General features: G+C 40.0%; 1 protein-coding gene and 1 long non-coding RNA gene across 8 annotated transcripts in view; one reads left to right on the forward strand and one right to left on the reverse strand.

The window, feature by feature from the left end:
* Positions 1-16880, reverse strand: part of MTAP (methylthioadenosine phosphorylase) — a 33206-nt gene extending 16326 nt beyond the window's left edge. The window contains exons 1-6 of one of the 6 annotated variants that reach the window (XM_017833808.1): positions 16826-16880; positions 15520-15607; positions 11603-11689; positions 6108-6166; positions 5828-5980; positions 3704-3871 (exon numbers count right to left, since the gene is read on the reverse strand). In XM_017833808.1, the coding sequence (XP_017689297.1) occupies positions 3704-3871; positions 5828-5943 (284 nt within the window). In that variant the 5' untranslated portion in view covers positions 5944-5980; positions 6108-6166; positions 11603-11689; positions 15520-15607; positions 16826-16880. Of the gene's footprint in view, positions 1-3703; positions 3872-5827; positions 6035-6107; positions 6167-11602; positions 11690-11898; positions 12029-15519; positions 15608-16190; positions 16455-16825 lie in introns of those variants that run through there. The other 5 variants (XM_017833807.1, XM_017833809.1, XM_017833810.1 and 2 more) reach the window with 5 other exon arrangements.
* Positions 16881-16968: 88 nt separating this feature from the next.
* On the forward strand, positions 16969-22799 carry LOC108506582. Of its 2 annotated transcripts, none has more exons than XR_001877802.1 (3): positions 16969-17226; positions 21354-21481; positions 22190-22799. It is a non-coding gene; the product is annotated as an uncharacterized LOC108506582 (long non-coding RNA). The 2 variants fall into 2 exon arrangements; XR_001877803.1 differs by having other exon boundaries at positions 21354-21471.
* The last annotated feature ends 328 nt before the right edge of the window (positions 22800-23127 follow it).

Raw genomic sequence — 23127 nt, forward strand, 5'->3', positions numbered from 1 at the left:
GTCCTCCAACTGCCCTTGACGAGCAATCGACCAATCACAACAGACCAATTAAAACAGTTTATACAGAAGTTCTCCCTCCAAGGCCAAATCCACTGCTCTATCAGTAGACTTGGCAGGCGAAAACATAAACTTTCGCAGGTGGCTAGGGACAAACACAGACCAAAAAATAACATCCCAGCTTCGCCCCGATACACATGCAAATGGCCAAACATGCTGCAGAAATTACCATCCAGCATGCCATTTTGGAACACACAGAACTGTTGCCCAATATCACTTTACCTTCAAATGCACCACCTCAAGCTAACCCAGCCAATTGGACGGCACAAACCCTCTGGAACAAAACTCTTTGAGACATTTCCTTCTTCCTTGCAGTGTGTTACATATTGCACTTTACAGGGGAAAATTAAGACAACAGCCAAATTCAACCCACAGTTAAAATACAAAACATCTACTGCTAATACTGTTCACAACAGCCCCCCATACAAGTTAGCAAATATTTTTAAAAAAAGGTTTAAAACACAAGTTATATGTTAAAGTAGGTTTGGGGAAAAAAAACAACAAACAAAACAATAGGGCAGCCTTAAAAATAAGATTATAAAATAGCAAAGAGATCAACAAATTAAAAACATATGTAAAATGGGATACACTATTAAAATCAGTGGAAACAGTGATATTGTTTTTTTCTTTACAGGATACTGAAAAGGTGCAAATAGAATGTATCTGATTTTTCACACTTTTCTGTAGTGTCTGTTAATAAACTATTTAGAGTTGGAGGAACTGGTGAAAGCCATAATCCATCTCCTGCATTATGGTATTTCAGACACTGTAAATATTAATATCGGACTTTCAGATACCCTGTTCTTTGAAGAGAATGGACACATCTCTACATGGCCTATAAGGAAACCCTACTATGTTTAGCACCATACACACAAACTGCATGGGAATAAGTAACAACAGTAAGACCTATAATTGCTCTGAGCAATGGACCACATCTGTTTGCACTTAAGAGTGTGACAATTCCTCCTCTGCGTTGAAGGCTGCAACTCTGCAAAGGCCACAGCTATTTCATATGGGCCAGCTGATGTGTCTGTAAGTTGCTAGGCTATGGTAAGAATAAAGGTGGATTTGATTCTATTTCTGACTCTTGCTGTATATGAAATAAGGGCTGGCAGAGAGGAAAGCGTTTTAGCCTCTCATCCTTTGCCCAGCCCTTCTACTCAAGTCAAGGCTTGACCATCTTGATCTGTCCAACTCATCTGTCTGCAAGGTACAGGGCAGCAGCACATAATTTTAACCACTGGAATACCATTCTCCTGTATCTCTTGCAGAAAAAATGAAGGTCGCAGAACCACAGATCCTTTCCTTGCCTTACTCTCACAGAGAGACCAAGAGCCAGAAACAAATGATAGTATTTGCCTCTCATTATAGGTGTTTGAAGACATCCCCATGTACCCTGAGTGACTACTTATGGAGCCAGCAGGAAAAAAGAAATAAGGAACTCAACAGCCAGTCTTCAAAGACAATCTGCTCCTTAGATCTCACAGTTTTAACTATGGAAAAGTTTGCATGCCCTCTGTCAGAAGAAGGGCTACTTAACAACAAAGCACAATTGAATATTATACAACTGCCTGATTACTCACAATTAAACAGGAATAAGTCACCACGTGCCTGCCTACAAATTAGCCATGATACTCATAGTAGAAGTGCACAATCCAGAAGGATCAAGCGTAGCACAAAGGGAGAGTACAGAGATACCCCCAGTGGGGGAAATCAGAAGCAGCACCAGAAGACACTGGATTGATAATCTCAAACAAGCTGCTAAGAGATGGTGCTGCATTGCTTCTGCTGGTCATCTGACCTGTGCATAGGGCTCTGCGGAGAATGCCTACTGGAGCCTCATGCTGCCTCTCTGCCAAACAGGCCTGGGAGGAGAAAAGGGAATTCTTTCCCTGGGAAAGGGGCATCTATGTTTTTAAGCACAACTGTTTGAGTACCAAGCTCAAGAAAACACTGGTACTCTCAGTGCAAGCAAGCCCTTGCACTGTTACAGTTTTGCCATGCCTTCTTCACCTTTACTGCTTTTAGAAATTCAAAGCTGCACATACTGCAATTTTGAAGATGTTCTCAGTTTCTATTCCCCGGTCTGCAGCAACATTCACACCTTTAAGCAGACAGCAAGGTGGCTTTTGCTCCTTCATTTTGGTTTTGTAACAGTAATACAGGATTTTTGGGCAATTCTGACTATGACTGATTCTAGAAAGCAAATCCAACTCAAATAAATGAACAAACCAATCATTTCCATCTGTGACAAACAGCCCTCTATCACTTGCATCATCACCCTCCTCCTTCTTCCAGTAGTGTTGAATTATCAAACTATTAGTAATTAAAGAACACAATGTAAACTCCCACCAGCATTGGCAGTATAAAAATTAGTCTCAGTATGCTCTGTGTCTTCAGGGACACTGGAAGAAAACTCTCCCTCAAAAAAATTTAGAGTGTAACAATACTGAATAATTGCAATTGTGTAACACAGAGAATTGAAACAATAAAATTGGCAGCTGTTACAGAATTTCTTTTACGAAACTATTTTCTGCATCTCCCCAACTGAGTTCAGTTGTTCAAGTTAGTCTTACCCTCTTTGCTTCACAAATATCAGCAGATATTAGAATTCAAAAGCCCCTAATCAGTCTGATGTAGTCAGTTGACTAACAATGTGGTAATTAACTAAGCGGAGCCAAAGGTATAAAAAAAATTTTCTGGTTTTTTTTTCTAAGTACTTGTTACAAAAAGAAAACAACTGTTGAAGTTCATAGTATCACCTGTGGTTATTTTTGGATTTGGAAGCAGGGAGAACATAAAGCATTTTTGTATTTATTTAAAAAAAGGGATCTTTTATTGTTTAAATACATGCAATTATAAGCACAAAGAAAGCAGAGGCGGAATATCTAGTGTGTCCATGCTCCTCTTACACTGTGGAGCCTAAGATTGGATACAATACTCCAGATGTGGCTCACCAACATGGAATAGAAGGGAAGAAGGATCAACTTCTCTGACTTGCTGGCAACACCCCAACTATTTGCCTCTTTTGAAATACTGGCGGTGCTGGTGATCTTTAAATGTAACTTTATTTTCCCCCCAGCTTCACTTGAATTTTTTTAAACATCAGATTATCACGGAGGGTTAGACTGTCTGGAGTACACAGACTTTGGAAAATAGTTTCTTGCTTATGATTCTTAGCAATTAAAAAATGCAAGCATCTATCCTCCTTTTAAAACAACCTCCTCTCTTTTGTTACTGTGTTGCATTTACCTCTCCTCTGCAAACCTCATCACTACTGCAAATATTTTCCTACTATGCTTTTTTATCCCTCTCGATCTCACTTCAGATTCTTCATAAAATTTGAATGCCCTGTGCTCTTATCCATGTACCTTCCCCACATCTGAGAACAGGAGATTTCTTCTGAAGAACACTCTTCCCATGGAGCTGTACTTTAGTTCATTCATGGCCATTCTTGAAAGCCCGGTACTTCTATGCCTGTTAGAACTGAACTTTTTGTAATCTCATTCCTATTTCCTATCGTATCTTCTGGCATGAATCTCATTCTTTGACAGAAGAACTTCATTTCACAAAAACTTGAGTTAACACGGACACATTATTATATGGCCTAACCCCACTTGCCAACATTTACCTCCCTGTTACTCACCTGTCTATGAACTGGTCAATTATGACCAGATCACCAGGTTGTATTTCCTCTCGTAAGGAACCACAGGCAGTAGTCACTAATACGTGGGAACAATTTTCTTCTTTCAAAGCCCAGATATTGGCACGGTAGTTGACGTTCGATGGCATAACTGTATGATGCCTTCCATGTCTGCAAAGGTACATGTTGCAAGAGAGCAAAATAAATCAGACTGAAATTGCCTTCCTCCTGCAGGATAAAGAGAATTCCAGGAAACATATTTTCCCTAACAATATTGGAAGCGGAACTGATCATTTCAGCTACTTCCAGTGTAGCTTGTTTTCCTAAACACACTAAGGTCCTCTCAGCATTCAATTTAGAAACAGCGGTGTAATTTTCTTTTTAAACGCAAAAATTTTTAAGTTCAAGACTGTAACGAAAAGAATCTTAAAAATACAATCCAAATATATTTCAGCAGATTCAAGAGTAAAATAAGCATTTTCCTCTGAATTTTCCAAGTCAGTTCCATAGATTCTTTCCATACACTACAAGAAATTTCTAAGATTTATATACACCTCTAAGAATCTTCTGCCCAGAAGTGCTGCTTGTATTCCCCCACACAGAAGAGAGTAGCACATCACAGAACACTGTGTTCTAACCTGTCATTTTTCCAAAGAAAACAGTAGAATCATCACATTTTTCTCTTTGCTTTTGCAGTGATCTGACAGCTTTCATAAATTAAAAGAATGACTTCATACTGTTGCAGTATTCTTCTTCTCCAAGACAGGAAATACTTAGTCTTGTAAGCACAAGCTTCTGTGCTACCTCTGTCTTTGCTAAAGAAGTATATCACTCATATAATGATTAAACACATTTGAAAATTATTTTCAACCATGTAAGAGAAAAGAAGGAACTTTATTTCCCAACTGATTTTTTCAGAGATCAAAAAGTCCTAAGAATTTGATCATTTGGGAACTGAGAGTTGCACACAACATGACCAAGCACTGTCAGGGAGGATTCCCATGTTGTCATTACCATTTCTGATAAGCTATTAGGAATGCAGATTCATTGCTTAATGTTGCAGTTGCTGTCATAATCCTCTTCCAGAATACATGTGCCTTTTTTTAATTTGAAATTTGACATTCAGAAACCAAAACATAAAATGAAGTTTTCAGGTACCTTAGCCCTAACAGTAAACTCACAAAGGTCATAAATTCCAGTGAGGAGGTAAACCACTATCTGTGGCCCAAGGTCTAGTTTGACACAGCACAGCTATGATATCTTGACTTAGCATTTCATTTGAGAAAATGAGAAAAATGTTGGCCAGTTGTAAAAAAAATACATGAGCAAAGTCCACGAAAGATAAGAAAAGTAAAACCACAGACAGAAGTGTAGTTGCAGAGATGGTTACCAGTCAGCAGCTTTAATGGAAAAACACCGGCATGAACAGAATCAGGGCCCCGAGTGCACCACTGGGTCCTAACTGCCCTGGCCAGTCTCACCCTGGGCTTCCACCCAAACTTGAGGTGCTCCTGCCTCCAAGCTCAGACTCCAGCCTTCACTCCTGGCCCAAGCCATGTCACAGGTGTGCCTGTCCCCAGCCCTGTCTCCCAGACTGTACTTTGTCTGCAGTCCGAGGTGGGCTTTACATACATGCTATAGCCTTGTCTCCCATTTCCTACAGCTCCTGCCTGAACTCCCTGGATGGATCCTGGAAGATCCCAGAAAACTTTACTTGTCTGGGCCTGCTGCTGTCATTAGCACCTGGCTCTGCCCATGCTGTCCAGATGTTGAGAACTGTGTTTGTATTCTTATGTTTAATCTAGTAGTACATTGGTCCCAGACATCCGTGGTTATATTAGTGAGAAACTGCCATGCATTCATCTGCAGATCCTGCTTCCAGAGTCTCTTCTGAGTATAGTAAGAGATGTCTGAATCATTTAGGGAAAACTGCAGGGGATGCAGCCCCCTAAGCAATAACTGTAACGGCCAGAGGACTCAATAATCAAAGAAAATTATTTGGAAGAGTCTACAGTGGTATTAGAGACACAATTCACCTGGAAACAGGCATTTTCTCCATTTCACAAAGGAAATCTCCAAACACAGTGAGCAGATGAATTAATTAGTAAAGTTATCAGCACCACCTACCTACCAACAGAACAGGTGGCCTTGCAGGCTGCCATTCTCACTAGGGTAGAACCTCCCACTGGTTTTCTCTTTCCTAACCTGGACAGTATTTTTAATATTCTCAGTCCCTGCAGCATCAAATTTGCTCAGGAAGCAACAGAGACTTCTGCTTGACTTTGTTGGCAACCACACAGAGCAAGATGAAGTCACAGCAGAAATTCAGTTTACCTAATGTAAAGAAAAGAACTCCTGAGAAAATTTTAAGACACATAATATAAAACACCTTAAAATGCTCATTTACCTTGCTAAGAGCACACAGTCCACATTTTTGATCTTTCCCAAAATCAAAGCATCTGATGGCTGCAAAACAAGCAAATAAGAATGAGTTACAGCCTGACAATCATATTAGAAACCTTTATTACTACCCAAGTATAAGCATAATAGTTATGAAAGGAAGTACTGGCTCCCACTGTAGTCTCACATTTTCTTGAGCTCAGCTCTGTAATTTGATATGGCAGATTAGTAAAACAGTCTGGTACAGGAAGATCAAATTTCAGACCAAAAGAATTATCACAATTTTTATGTGTTCATACTAACATTAACATTGCAACCCTTTACTTCAGGGTTTGAAACCATAACACTTTCAAACATATCAAAAGAGCATTTCAAACAGTGCTTAATAAAAAAGCAGCATGTACATGTTCCTGTTAGATCGATTAGCATGCCTCCCTCTTTCCTATAAATTTGGGTTGCTTTTTGCTAAACAAGTGCCACTCTCTACTAAAGTCCCCTCCCAACGTAATTCACATTTAATCTGTCCCTTTCCATAACACTCGCCATTCTCTTCTCAGCCTTTCTACCATGGGCCCCTATCTCAAAATAGGGGTGTGCAGAGTTCTGGATTCCTCCAACTCACCCCCAGCTTCCTGAAAAAAAATCACGCTTCCCTGCTGCAGGAAGCCCTGCTTTTGGGAAGTGAACTGTGATATGACAGAGAAATTCTGGTACATCAGTGGCAGAGGCAGCGTTGCATTTGCTCAGCCCTGGGACTTCTCTCACAGCTACACAACAGGAAAATACATTCCTCCTGACTACCAACCAGCCAGGATGACAGAGCATTTTCATTTTAGCTGTCTAGCTGGCACATGTAGCCTGCCTTGGAGACGGGACACACTGTCCACACCAGGCAGCTCCCAAGTCATCAACTACCATTACAATAAATTAACTGTCCTGTGGGCTGTATTCTCCTCCTGGGTATTAGGGATTTGAAATACAAAATACATCTAGCTTCCCTTTTTGTTAAACAGCTACTAACAAAATTTTCATTTACCTACTGATCACAAGTTTGCAAGTGCCTTGAAGGACTCACACATTTCCATCTAGAAATGTTCTATTGCAGGCTACTTGATAAAATAGAAACAAAATTATAATGCTAGCTGCAAGATTTCAATCAGAACCTAGTTTTACAGTTGTCAATTCTATTACCCACTAGAAAATTTGCAGAGTTCTAGAATAAAGTGATATGTGAGTCCCATGTAGCTGCATCTTGAAGATATCAATTTCTAATAAAATCATCTTCTACTTCCTATTCCACAGATCTTTTATGCAAATATTATGTGAAAGCTCTTCAAAGCACCACCAACACCTAAATTCTGTCAGACACACATTTACTACTTTTTTTTTAAAAGGGAATGTGCCAGAACATTTATTTTTAGAACTGCAGTGTATTTTCACTTCCTTTTACAAGTCTCCTTTTAATATTAAACTATTGATATTTAAATGTTTAATCTTTACTGCACCTTACATATACTCTTCTGAAGCAAATATTCCTTTAGGAGTGAAATTTTAGACAGGGCAAAAGCCTTGCTGTCTAGTTGCTAGCTGTGATGTTACAACATTCCATAACAAGGAAGGTTCACAATAATTAGCAACTGGGGTTTTGTTTTGTTTACACACATTTGCTGCGTGAAGTAATAAGCACTTAGTTCACACCAGGATACAAAAGTACTCCTATAAACTAAAGAGGATGTCCAGCAAAAGTCCTTGCCTCCTATCAAAATCAAAAGTAAAGATTAGTAAGTTGAAGACTGAACCCTTTGTTTTAGAAGTGACAGATTTAAATTTATTGCGGGTGGTAGATTTAAGTTTATATCCAAGGAAAACAAAAATCAAGGAATAATTGAGATGAAAAGCATCCAGAGGTTCCCCAAGTCTTCATTTAACCTGTGAGCTAGTTTACAAACCAAATTACGCACCTTGTTTTCGGGAGGCAGAAGAGGTGCATAAGTGTTACATTACATGGTCTGATTTTTCCTAATGTAAGCACACAAAGATCAATTGCAAGGCCAAATTCCCTCTTGCTTTGTTTGCCAGATAGCCTATGACCAGAAAAAGAGGGGGAGCCCCTAGAATAGTTTTCTAGAACAGCAAGATATTTTGCCCAACTGGGAAAAGGTGATTCGGAACCAAGATCTGTCATCCAGAAAGTAAAACAATCTAACTGAAAGTATATTCTGAACAAAGCTTTGTAGTAGCTTCAAAATTCAATCATGAAGATAAAATTGCTTGGAACAGCATCTATTATCCTGTAGGAGAACACTGTTTTCCATATATAGAATCCCCAATGATGTCAGGGTGTTTTCAATAGAACACCAAATTTTTTATGCACTGAAAGTGGACAAAGGAGAAAGACAGATGGAATATTAAGGGCTGTAAGCTTATTTATTTTTTTAAACTAATGTAGTGCATTTTCATTATCATTAATTTAACTTGAAAGATGATAGGAGGACCAATGTCAACACAGAGAAACACAAAATCTACCATACTATTTTCCTGTAACCTTTTCCATATTTCACCTGAAAAAAAATCTCCACATTCCTTAATATTAAGTTTTGTTATCAAATGATTCTTATGATTTGAGACAGCCAAGCAGAAGACAATTCAAGGACTCTATATGAACAAAATGTAACCTATCATTCATCTTCTAAAAGAAAAGAAACAGCATTAAAGACATACAACAAAGGTTTTCAGCCAAAAATCTCTTGGCTATGTTCTTGCCAAGAAACTTAAGAATTAAACTCCAAAATTTATATAAAGTAGAATTGTACAGTTTGCTTTTTTACATAATAGAAGGAAATGGGCATATTTTTTTAACTATGCCTTGCATTTTCCTTTTGACATCCATTCACTTTCACTCTTCCTACTTTTGCTTGAACTAAATAGGCTGATGTTGCATCTCCCATTTCTCTCAGAAAATAAAGATCAAAAAGTTCTGAAGTTTATTTAGATTAAGTCCTTTACTTCTTAAAATTTCAGGCAGATTCTCTCTCCAGTGATGTCATAGCTCTATGACAAAGTATCTTTACGGCAGAAAAATCCCCATTTGGTTTTCTTTCAAGTAACAATCGAGAACAAGACACATCTTCAGAAAAAATACTAACAAACCACAAACTTCTAAACTTTTCAAAGCACACTCAAAAAAACCTACAATTGCTCTCTTGCAATAGTTGCTCGTCTCAACTCTGTAGTTCTAAAATGAGAGGCAGGTTGTGTAACCCTCCTTCCTGAATACTAAAAAGTCTCAGCAGCAAAATAAGTGAATTTTGATCCACCTAATGATACCAGTTGAATTTGTGAGGTTTGTTTCTGCTTCAGTGGAAGTCCATCAACTTGACCCAGTTCAATGCACTTTATGAGCCTGTAACTCATTCACTAAGCTCTGCACATATCACACTAAGGCTGATCCATCAGTTGCTCCATGAGGATGCAAACTGCATTGAACCACTGAAGTTGATGTGACCTTATAGAGGAGGGAATCTACATGAAACAAGCATCAGGTCAATGGTCTCATTTCTTAGAAGTTCAGATCTCAGAGAAGGAAGACAGGCCATCAGGGTTAAGGATAAAAGTTTGCTGTTTGGCTGTGTTCTCTTTCACAGTCCATCCAGGTCAGCTTCACAGTCCCAGTTTAACTCACCACACTATCTGGAATTCATGCTTGGATTCTTACCATGACATCTCAGTTATACCCCGACCCCCCTTAGACAGAGAAAAAACTTTAATGAGCTTTTAAGTTGAGCCTATGCTAAGTGCATAATACACAGGCTCAGACAAAGCCAGTCTATCGATCAAGGTTTCTCACAAACCACAACAGGTACCAAGATTTATTTTCTCCTATTCATATTGCATTCTGTGAAGAACACAGAAAAAAAGACACCAGCTAATCTGCTTACTAAATGAAATTTAAAAAGCCTTCCATATAGACTGAAGATACAGGACTGAGGAAGCTTTTTCTACTCCCTTGTGCAGGACCTATCCTGCAAGTACTCCCACTCCTCTCAGTAACAGTAAACCCTGCTGCACTGCAGAATTTGTGTCACCCAAATCCTGTTGCATCTCAGTGCCATGACAGCATAGACCTTCAAATGCTGTGCTGCCACTGTGCCCTTAAATCTGATCTGAACCTGTGAGGGAGAACTTGTTTCATCCTTCCTAGACAGTAAGGGTTCAGTTAATACCTGCTAAAAGCATAGTGTTACTTTTGCTTTGTCAGCAGTCTCCAAACACATCCGTGCTGTGAACATTCATGACTCTCAAAAACCAGGGAATGAACGCCAACTGGTTTGGTTTAGCCAGTGGATTCTCCTTCAGAACAATGCTGGATACGTTTGGAAAGTACACTACAGAAAAACACAGAAGGCCAGTTCCCTTCATCCTAATACAGTGTGTTGACTCATTTTGAAAGACGGTAGAAAAGTCAAATGTGTTTTTTCTGATTATTTTTTCCCCTCCCTTAATCTTGATCTCCTTCCCCTTCCTGAATGGTGTGCACACAAACTCCTCTTGCTTTTTACATTCTTACTTCCACCTTAAACCATTTTTGAGGGGGGGCACAGATTCAGATGTTCAATCACACACCATACCACTGAGCTTTCTGGCAAGCTTTTACTCATAAAATAGCACTTGCTACCGCATACCAGATGTTTTATTGTTATGTATACTAGCTTACACTGCTAGACTTCATAAGATATAATTCCAATGGCAATCATAAAGCACCCAGACTCCCCATGTCTTATGACATTACAGAATATCTAAGATCCATTTCTTCTATGAACTTCCTGTGTCAACTAGAACCTCTCTCACCCTTGATTTTCCTCATCCTTTGTCTTGCCTGTTTCTCGTATAAATGCTTTGTGACAGGAGCAATCCTTCACAACACCACCAACGCTGTGCACAGAGCAACAGCCTCAGCCTCCACTTCCTTTTACTGAGAGAAGGGACTGAATCGATGTGAAGGAGAATTGTTCAAGAACATCTGTGTCACAAAAACAGTCTCAGAGCTTCATTTTCAAATTATGTGGTTATAAGCACGACCTTACATTAGCATGTAAAGTATAACTCAGTAGTTACAGGGAAAATGGTGGCCCATATACTTCAAACGACAGTTTTCTGCAATTTGGAAAGGTTCCTGGATGAATCTGACAGATAATACAGGTCATATAACAGCATAAACTTGAAAGAGAGGGTTTATCTCTTGATTGCAAATTCAGGACTGAGTTTGTAAATTCATCAAATCTACAAATGAGAAGAGGTGTAGTCTCCTTTGCACATCATCTTTACAATACTTTATTTCTAGAAATTAAGAATTACACAATACATAGCAAATAAAAAGAATAGTCCTGTGCCGGGACCTCCCTTATACATTCATTTAACAGTTTGAAAATTCTTAAACCACACACACAAACATCTTGAAGAACGGCAGAAAGTTTCATTAATAAATAAAAAGGTTATACAGACCTTGCCATAAGGAGTGTCAACATATTTTTCTGTTCTTCCTTCTAAGATATCCGGATCATCCAGGCCAGTTCCACCGATAATTCCGATCTTACACAGAAAGTACACATTAGTCTTCTTGCAATTTACATTTAATGGCATGCTGAAAAACTAACCAGGCAGCTACAAAATGTATTTTTTGCTCAAGATGGGACTAGACTACAGAACAACAAAACATAATATGCCCAACACAGCTTCCCAGAATGGAAATTTCAAATAACTGATTTCAAACAATTGTATTTAACTCGCCAATGCCTTACCCTATGATTTTCTCTTTGAAATGCCAAATAAAAAAAAAGCTGTGGAAAAGTGCACAAAGATGTGCCAACTCAAAATTTATTTGCAATATAAAAATGAAGCGTGTTATTTGGGAATGCCTCTGATGAGTGCGAAATGCATGTAGAAATCATATTACAACAAAGGCTTCTTGTTTACATGGAGAAAAACAGTCTTACACATAACCACCATACAGAATAGCAGGCTGTCGTGGTTTAACCCCAGCTGGAAATTGAGCAGCTGCTCACTCAAGCTCCTCCTCCCTCCCCCCTTACCCCAGTGGAATGGGGAGGAGAATCAGAGTAAAACTTTTATGTTGAGATAAGAACAGTTTAATAATTAAAAATAAATAAAACACAGTAATAATGGTAAATTATAATAATAATGAAAACGAAAAGGGAAAAACAAATAATGCACAGCACAATTGCTCACCACTCTGATGCCAGACCCCCCTTCCCGAGCCCAGACTGGATCCCCTTCTGGGTAACTCTCTCAGTTTATATACTGGGCATGATGTTCTATTGTATGGAATACCCCTCTGGTCAGTTTGGATCACCTGTCCTGCCTATGCTCTCTCCCAGTTTCTTTTGTGCACCTCCTCACAGGCAGACCATGAGACAAGAAAAAAAAAAATTCCTTAACTCAGGATAAACATGACTTAGCAAAAAACTAAAACATCAGTGTGTAATGAACACTATTCTCACTCTAGATCAAAACCACAGCACTGTACCAGTTACTGAGAAGAAATTAACTCTACTCCAGGACACAGGCATTACTATGTAGCATTGTACACCCAAAACAATGAAAACACTACTGAAAAAATTTTGACTTGACAAAATCTAAGAAGTTCCCCAACTAAAATCCCCATTGTGTCTTGGTACAATTTATAGTGAAAAAGCATGAAGTGACTCACAATTACCACCTATCTGTCATCCTTTGGTAATCACCAATTTCTTGTTCTCACTCATCTGATCTAGTTCTTTTGTAAAAAAGGAGAAAGAAAAAAAAAGGCTAAATTGAAACATATATTCTTATTGAGACTAAATTTGCCTGTGATTTCATATTCCAGCTAAAGAAAAATGCATCTGAATTTTCTTGTTTCTAGTTCATAATTGGAAAGTAACTTGTTTTTGTCACTCTTTAGACAATTCTATTTTCAGTCAAGTCAGATTTTCTCTTAAGTTCAGAACACTTGCAGCCCTTTGGATGGAATGGGTACTGTCAAGCTTTTCACGACTGAAAGCTTAGTAATGGTATTTAAAAATGATGTCACTATCACCACCGAGAAAATGTTTTTTTTTTTTCCTTCATTTGTTGTTGCCAAGTTTGTATCACTTTCATATTGAAGAATTCATAACTGATTTGTTTATCACGGTAAAAAAAAAAATCTGAACCGTTCTGACATAACTTGTTACCACAAAGACTGAAGATTTCCCAAGTAAAACCTCCAGATTTCAACATACAACACCCCCGCTTCCACAACACACAGAGAACTGCCTCTTTCTGTAGCTTTTTCTTACTTTCACATTCATAGAGACCCCATTTGTTCAACCACTGTATTAGCCGGCTATCACGCATTTCTTTTCAACAAGCAGACGCTCTGTGGTCTTCAATACACACCCAGTACTTCTGTAAGAAAGCTTTCCACACCAGATGCTGTAAACCCTGATACGATGAGGTAGTTTTAACCGATCTCCTACTTCCTTTTGCTACCCCCCTGTGGAGCACGAAGAGCAGTGCAAAGGAAAATAGCTGTAATAACCTACGACTCCAATCCTGAACACACACAAGTACTAGGGAAGACCTAGATCGTTTTTTGCAGTAATATTGATGGTCTGTTCCCACGTTACTCGTGTTGCTTAGTTATCACGAACGTTCAGACCGTTAGATTTCTCATGAAAATCCCAAAAGCTATATACACTTTAGGATGAATAAAATACAGCCTTAAGAATTGTGGAAGGTGTGCAACAGGAGCAATCATACAACACAAAATCAACAAAAGACCATATTTAACATTGTTCTTGCATGCATTCAGTAAACAGTGATATTGCCACATTAACAGAAGACATTACCAAAACGGTCCTTGTTTTTTTCCTTTGGTTTTTTTTTGCTTGTTTGTTTGATGGTTGGGGGTTTTTTTGTTTGGTTGGGGTTTTGTGTTTGTTTGGTGTTTTTTAAATCTAGGTAAAAAATGGTCCCTTCAGTAACCGAACTAGTTTTAGCTTCCTATAGCACTTGTTATGACTTAAGTATATTCAGAAGGGAATGTTTACCTTCCTGAACTTTTACATCTGGCAAAGTGAAAGTTGTTGGGACTGAGGAAAACAGTGCAATGCTGGAGATATCAGCTACAGATACATGATATAGAAGTTATTTTGGAACTGCAATGCTTTAAGGTCCTTATGAACACACAGATCCATCACTATAATGGACTGTCCCTGTACCAGAAAGCAGCACACCTGACCTGGGGCAGCATAGGCCTGGTGTGGTTGCTTTCAAATCTGCTCTCAGGCTTCCTACTCCTGCTGCTGCAGCTTCATCAATACGTGCTTGTGCTGCGCTGTTGAGCTCCTGAGAAGCCTTTAACACCAATGGCCATGCTGTCAGAAATGGCAGTAGCACAGTGAGCTTGCAAAATATTCACAGCTCCCAGGATGGAGAACACAGAGCACAGAAGAAGAGCTAGACTATGCTGATTTTGCTTCTCCCTTCTTCCCCACTGCAAAACACCTCAGTGGCAGTCTGGTCAACCCTCAGGCCACCAAGGCAACATTGGCTAGAGAAATGCTGGGATGACTTATAATGTGCTGGAGCGCTATTCCAGTGGAAGGAAGTTAGGTCAGCAGAGATTTTTGAAGCAGCTGCTTCTTCAACCATGTAATGTCAACTTGGAGCTGGCAGCTCTATCCCTAAATTTAAATTTATCTCTCTGACAATTATTTTTCCTCCAGTATATATAATCTCCAGAAATATTATCTGCATCTGGGAGCTAGGCAATCTGATTCTATATTAAATTCTGCTTTCCAAATTTTCTAGTGAATTACCAAAAGGAATGCAGATGCTCTAGGCTCAGTGGAGGAGCTACTCTGTGTCCTGGTTCAGGCCAGGACAGGATTAATTTCTGCAGTAGTCAGGAGGGAGCATGGCCAGGAAACAGAGGTTATTCTATACTACCTCACATCCTTTTCTGGGAACGGAGGATGGGGACCCTTCCCGGGGAGGATGGGAACCCTTCCCGGTCGGGGTAGTGTGAAGGTGCAGTGGTGAGCATTTGCATATGAATCTCTCCCCTTTCCTTACTAATATTGTTGCTGTTAATGTTTGTTTTCTTACTGCTGTTTCCAATAAATTGTTCTTATCTCAACCCGTGATCTTTACCTTTTGTGCCTCCAATTCTCCTCTCCACCCTATCACAGAGGAGGAGGAGGGATGAGTGAACCAGCGGCATGGTTTGGAGTGCTTTCAATGGGAACACTAAATTGAGGAATATAATTCCTAAACCACGACATCCTGTCAAGGGAGCTGAGTTCTATCCCCACCTACAAGCCCAGGCACGGAAGGTATGGAATGGTAGCAAGAACTTCACCCAGGGAGAACCGTCTCACCTTTCCTCAAAAGCCAGAGACAGTCACATCTAGGAGTGACCTCAAGAATGGAAAGATTGTATGCTCCATTCCAGACACTGATTGCATCCTACAAAGGGATACAAAGGACATAACTTGTAAAAAACTAATAGAGGCTGTATCTAAGGATATCTGGAATTAAATCTCAAGTAAAATGGCATTGCAGTAGAGTGAAACATAAATTATTTTAATATTGCCCATCTCAAACATTGGGATGAAAAGCAGCAAAAGTGAAACCTAACAAAAAGTTATCACACCAGTAACTAAAAAATCAAAAGCATTTCTCTGTGGAAGTCCAAGCAACAACCACATTGAAGCATATGCCATTTTTCACCTGGTGTTTGGTGAAATTCCCCAAGTAGGTTTAAGCACAAGCATGGAAATATCAGTGCAGTAACAGATTACACTTGTCCGTCTGAGGGTCCTAAACATTGTCATGATCACCCACGAGTCTCTGCGACAACTAACGACCAACGAATCCCTCTGCATTCCTCTCTTCTGTTTTGGGGATATGGAGGGGAGGAAGAGGACGGCATTACAAAGACTTTTGCTTAGAGAAGATCATCAAACTGCATTAAGAGAATAAACCTGTAAACTGAAGACAGCTTGTAACTATTCTCTACACACCGAAACAATCGGGCGAGTTACGTCACCTGAGAAAAACAATTTGTAGTTTATTAAAACGCAGTCCCGGGGTTTCAGCCTGCCCACAGGCCTGCTCGGCGCTGGTACCACCGCCGCTCTGAGCCGCTTTTCAAGCACACGCGGCGGACGGACAGGTCTTAGCGGGAACTTTCGCACCGCTCGCTCCTGCTGCAGCTTCGGGCTCCGCGCACCTTCACAGACACAGTGCACAGTGCCACGGTCCCTCTCACTGACAAACCCGACACACCGCGGCCGGGTCGGATACCCGGAAATTTCAGCAAAGGCCTCCAGATTTCATTTAAAAAAATTTTTAAAAGATCCGTCTCTGCCGAGACGGCCGCGGGAGCCCCCGAACGGCCCCGGCCGCGGGAGCGCTCGGCCGGGCACCGCCCGCCACCGCGGCCGCTCTCCCGCCCGGCACCGCCGGGCTGCCGGGCCCGCTCCCGGCGCGAAGGCGGGAAGGGCGGCCGGGAGCGGGGAAGGGAGGGAGGCAGCGCTTCCGGCCACGCGCTCGGCAGCGCCGGGAGGGCGGCGGCGGGGCCCGCGCCATCCCGCTCCCGGGGCGGGGGGCGGAGGCGACAGGCGGGGAGGGATTGCGGGCGGCGGCCGCCGCTGCCCCGCGGCGAGGCGGAGGCGCGCTTACCTTCACGGGTCCCGGGGCGGTGGCGCTGGCGGCGGCCATCTTGGCGGGAGGGCGGGGCGGCGCCGCGGGTGGCGGCACGGCCCCGGGGGGGGGAAAGGCGCGCTTCCCGCCGCTGGGGGGCAGCACCCGCCCGCGCTGAGGGCCCGGCCCGCGGGAGCGACGTGTCCGCGCTGCTCCCCCACAGAGCTCTCGCCTCGGGGGCGCTTTCGTTGTTCAGTCAGTGAGAATGCTGCCGTGTTTAAATGCCTCTTGAATTCGCAACCTGAGCACACGTCCTGCTCTCTTCTTAATCCTTCTGACCTGCGCGTTTACCTGTGACTCTCCGGGAGCCTCCGCTGCTTGGTTCCGGAGCGGTGCTGCGGTTGGTGTGATCGCAGTGGTTTGTCTACTTAAAGGTGCAGGTATGTTCTCAAGATGCTAAGCATTGGCTCGGTCTGTGTGGAAACTTAACTTTCAGACGGTTCATATCCCGGTCAGACCTCCCTCCCATGCTTTTGGAGACACAGCAGTTTACTTGACTCCCCGCCTCAAGTTCATCAATTTGTCAACAGAAGTGGAATTGAGGGTGATCTTTTCAATACCCCAAAATGACTCTGAGAACAAACCGAAGCATGTTTGGGGGGGAAGGGGAAATCCTTTCTGAAGTACACATATATAAAAAGTATATATGTTTAGCTCTCCAAGCTAAATAGAGCTTCAAGTGATAGAATAAGGTAAAAACTATTTTATTATAATTACAATTTTCCTACCTGTGGTATTTTTCTTAATTTAAGTGGAACATTTGTTTTGCCGTAACACGATCCTGCATTTTGAGAAACATCAATGTGTTTATATATTTTGCTTCTATAGGTAGATATAAATATCAGATGTAGAGCTTTCAAAAATAGCTGTTGCCTTGTTAATTGGAAGTATGAAAAAGTGTTTCACATATTTTCTTTAAAGCTACATTACCTACTGGAGACACCTCGGGCACCCAGACATGCCATTCTCACATGCCCTCAGTGCTACCTGCCTGTTAAAGAAATGTCACATATCTGCTGGTAAATGAAGACTCAGACTCATCACTGAACATACGTCCTAGATTTTAGCTGCTAAGATCTTGAGGCAGTTCTTTGTGTATCAGGAAAACAATATTCCTGATAATCTGAGGCAGTAGTAGCTAATGCTGAACTTGTGCTTCAGGTGGAATGTGCTATCTGTGCAGCTTTAAACACTTTATCCTCTTGTCTTCAGTGTATGTTAGAGATCTTCATGCACTGCTGAGATATTTGTCACCAGGGCTGAAGCCTTCTTACTGCAGTTCAAAGTGTAGGCTGTACTGATGAGAAATATAGTTTTGGAAAATTGTAGTTTAATAAAGGGAGAAAGAAGGATGTGGGTAAAGTTACATGTTAACTTCTTCAGTGTGAAGTTAAAGCTTGTCAGGTGAAGTTACAGATAAGTTCTTCTTCAGTGTGTAGCCATAATACCACGCTAAGTCTGAAACTTACCACATTTTTCTCATTGCATTGAAGCTATACGTTCTACTCTTAGTGTACAGAATCTCTTAGTGAATAATTCTTGGCAATTCCTTCTGTTTAATTCTACTACGATGTTCATCCATTGATTACAAGAAGCTGTGTCAGTTGTGTTGCAGTACTCCTCTTTTACCACAACTATGTGCAATCTATTTGCTTTTTGAATATGAGAGCTCACTTTGCTTAAATAGTGTGGAAGTATTCACTATTTAAACTCTCAGAGACAATTGGCTCTTAGTTCTGTTTAAAACATGCTGGCTGTTCCTACACAGGCCATTCGTGGGAGCTTGATACTGTAGCTGACCGGAGAGGAATCAGCTTTCCAACTTCACGCCTGTGGATTCTCTGTTCCTGTGTGTGTTTTGTAGGAGTATTTCTCTGCATAAAGCTTTCCATATATCCACATTACATGTGAGCAGCAAGCAGAAAAGCCTACTCATGTTGAATTGTTAATGACAGAAATAGTTCAAGAAAGGTTGAGATGGAAACTCAAAAGGAGCTTCATTAGATGGAGTTTCTGAAGATGGCTGATCTGAGCCACTGTTTCGGTGCGGTCCAGACAATGGATGAATAGCCTAGACTCAGAATCAGAAAAGGAGCTGAAAAACTGCAGCCTTGCAGACAAACTAAGTACCTTTTCACATTTAATGCCATGTGAGTTTCAATTTAACAGTTTGCTAGAAGAAAAACCTGTATCAAAATGAAATTTTGGACTTCTTCAAGTGAGCTGTTTATCAACAGTTAATGAGTTCCCATTACTTATATAATTTTATAACCTGGATTAAGGAATACATGTATTTAAGCCTTCTGAATGATTTAACTAATCAATAAGAGGTAAGAAACGGTGCTCTATGAAATTAACATTGTTAAATATTTTCATTTCTATAGATCATATTTTTTTTATTTCTCAGTTTTGAATATCTTAAAATTAAAATCCCATGATAGGATTGAGAGGTGGAATCCAGTACAGTGACTGTTCATCAGTAAGATATAATCTAGAATTTTTTTAACACAGCATTTATCATTGTGAGAAGTCAGTTTTCTGCAGCAGCCATTTGGATTTGGAAGCAGGTAATCAAACACCACCCCAACAATACCACGATGCTCAGCAAAACATGATGAACGTACTTTCTTAAAAAGACACAGGTTAGAGAGTTCCTGTAGACATTGCAGTTTCAGTTCACAATTCCACTTATGACATTATAGAAAACCTTGAAATAAAGTGATAGCTTTGTATTTTCCTGGAGGTTGAACTTTGTACTTCATGTTCTAAGTGATGGAATGTAAATCCAGTTATCTAAATAAAAAACGTTTCGCCTTTTCAAAAATAAAATAAATGTACAATTACTTGAAATCTGTTTGCTTTGATTTCTCACTATTTCAGTTGTCTGTGTCTCATGAACAGTGTTTTCTTATCTTAAGTTAAAATAATGTGTAAAAACTAAGTTTCATTTACACATTACACCATTCATAAAATACAAAAGAACCCTTAGATGAAAATAAGTAGTTTATATATCAGATGAAGGCCTTTCGAACTTAAATGTAAAGTAATTTTTTATGTCATTTTTTGTGAAAATTTTGGTGAAAATCCACATGTAGTCAGTGCCTGAAAAGCCCTGTCCTTAGAAGTCTGGGAAGACCTGACAATTTAAGTTTCCTGCAACTGTGTTAATAGTTTTGGTCATATGCCTCACAGAGTTTAGAAATCTTGGTCAAATAAACTGAAACATTCTTATTAGTGTAAGAAGCACTTTAATACACAAATAATATAATATTTAGTTAAATATAGAAAACAGCCTATTTACAAGAAGATAATTCTTTACAGTGGAAACCAAAGTTGAGAGAAGATCTAGTGTGAGCAGACAATTAGGACTTAGTGACCCTTGAGTTTTAATACCTCTTCTGACATCAAATACTTTTACACATTTAAGTAATTTAAACTCTGTCCCTCCTGTAAAGTCATAATCATGGTGATAATCAACCTTAACTGCATTAAAGGGGTGTTTAGATTAGCTAGAATGTATTTGTGAAAATGCTTTGAAGATGAAAAGAACTGTTTCAAGGTAAAAGGTCCTACTTTTTTTTTTTTTTATTACAACAAAAGTTGCTGCAAAGAAATACCGGTGCTGTGTACACTGTAGCTGAGCTTTGAATTGCTTTTGCCAGTGTTACTTCAAAGAAACAATATTTACACGAAAGAAGGGAAAATAAAGCCTCAGACAAATCCAGTTTATCTTCTACATTCATTCGTGCCAATCTCAGTGTCATGAGTTCCCATAATGCTGTACTGCTTGTAAACTTTCCTGTTTCTGCCCTACAAATTCACAGAATTTCTTTCAGTAGTGATGAAGTACTACAAACATCTTAAAAGAAGAGCATCTTCCTTGTCCTTCTGCATCAGCCAAGACTTGACCCATATTTACTTCCAAAAGGAAGCCCATATTAACCATATGCTCTTACTGTGAAACTAGCTTTCTCTTGAATATTCAATGTTAATTTCATCTTTTCTCCTGCGTACTGGAAACAATTCGTTGGGCCCTGTCCCCAGAGTAATGATTTAAGATTTCAATTGACTCCAAAGAAAAATTAATGTGTGTTTTGTGTTAGGACAAATAATTTTTAAGCGTAAATAAGCTTCCAGGCTACTGTATGTAAGCACCCAAGGGTCACGTTCAGGAATAATTAAATAATTTTTTATTGTGATCCACTACCTAGATTTTATTGTTTCTACAGATCTCTCATGGAGCAGAGAGGTCTGTGAAGCCTCAAAAGCATGTCAGCAAAAGGCTAATGGAAGTTCAAAAAACCTTTATAACAGCTGAAGTGAGGTTGTCTGTCTTTACATTGACTCTTCTGTGGGGCTGTAACATTTTACATTGGTCCATTCCTTTGCAAAATGACCAAGTTTTTTCCCCTAATTTGAAACAAGTGGAAGTATCCTGAAGGGACCATTTTAGAAAAAGGAGCACCAGAAAATTCCTTCCCTAGCATGGTTTTTTTTTTTCCCTCAGGGAGGAACCATCAAGAAAATGACCTCACCAGCTTCAAAACTGTTACCTTGAGCACTTAATAACCTTAATGCAGTGAAGATTGCACAGTCCACAGACAGAGCAACTCCACCAATTTCAGGTGAAAGAAGGTGAATTTTTAAGCTTACAGATAATTTACTGATATAATAATTTGAAAAGCTGCCATGCAAAAAAGCATGCACTATGAGAACAGGTATATAAAATCTGCAACATAAGGCAGTGAGGTCAAGGAACTTGACATTTGACATTACTGACATTAGTTCATGAAATAAAATCCATACTTCAGTTACACAGGCGTACTTTTCTTCCTGATTGTAACGTACAGACTCTAAGTCCCCATTATCTTCAGTGATGCCACAGAGAAAAGGGAACAGGAGATCATGTAGGAATGGTTACAGAATATGAGCATTATTTTAATTAATAGCTGCATTGGTCTGCTAGTGTTAAGACATGTGGACTTCTCCCTAATATTGCCCTCATACCAGTTAATTAGCTTTTGTGCATGAAGTACATGAGTGCATCTGTGTCACCTGTGCATACAAGTGCTTATAAAATTAATCTAGGTAGCTGGACTAAAAGTTGCTTCTCCATGTGGCTCTGCTGAAACTTGCTCATCTACCACATATTTCAACTTCCAGCATTTTTTTCTAATATGCATATCAGCTTAGCACTACATCCACCACACAATTATTAAAAGGGGAAGAATGAAAGAAAGATTGGCATAAAATTTTCATTGGTTTATGTTGAAGTGTAGTTATTCAAACCCCATCTGGATTTTCTTTACCCTTAACCTCTCTTTGATTGCATTCTGACTTCAGGTGCCTTCCTTGGATCTGCTCAGGCATCACTTCTTTATGACTTGGATGACTAAAGGTTAGGTCCTGGTGATTGTAAACTGCATCCCAGGGTACTGGCCCAGAAGGCACAGTGACTCAGAGGCATGTGACGCAGAGTGCCTCCCCCTCTTCCTCCTGGCCATGGGCATGCAGGTACACACTGCTGGCCTAATGCATCCTTCAGTTACTACATGTTCTTGCAGCTATCTCACACAGCCTTGCTCTGAATGGTAAGTAGCAGGAGCGGGACCATATCTTCACCTTGTTCATGCCTCTGCCTGCTCCCACTTAGTGGGCTCCAAGTACCATTTCTCTGTGGTTAGATCACCGGTCCAGCAGGTCCTGTGTGTAGGTGACTGCTCACTTAGTGAGCATTTAATCCTTTGTTTTGAGGTTTTCTGGTGCTTCTAGCCAGCATCTGGCTATGGTGTGCCAAATAAAACCCACATCAGTGTTTCATGTGAATCCATTGCAAGTACAATTTATGTCCTTCAGCAATGTGATTTACCTCTACCTTTTTGTTGTGTGGGTGGCTTCTTTGTTAATGTAACCTGTGTGGCAATCCTGGTTAAACCTTGGTGTATATGTCATCTTCTAGCTCATCATCCCGCTTTAAATAGCAATTAAAAATTAATTCCATGGATGTTAAATGAAAAAGAGTTTGATACTTCTTTATTTTGCTGTCCTCCAAAATATTAAAGGAGTCTTGAGATAATAAGGTGACAACTTAAAAAGAATTTAATTCAGTAACTATTGTAAAATATTTGGAGTGAATCTGAAGAGGTATTTAAAAGTTTATACCTGATATTTTAGTTGATCTAATTTAGGGTGACTAACACAATGGCATCAGAGCAGTAAAATAAACCCCTTAAGTCAGAGGGCATGTTACTTTCCAGCTTAGTAAAGGGACAATGCTTCGA

The sequence above is a fragment of the Lepidothrix coronata genome, unplaced genomic scaffold (assembly GCF_001604755.1).
Source record: "Lepidothrix coronata isolate B3197 unplaced genomic scaffold, Lepidothrix_coronata-1.0 Scaffold220, whole genome shotgun sequence".
Lineage (NCBI taxonomy): Eukaryota > Metazoa > Chordata > Aves > Passeriformes > Pipridae > Lepidothrix > Lepidothrix coronata.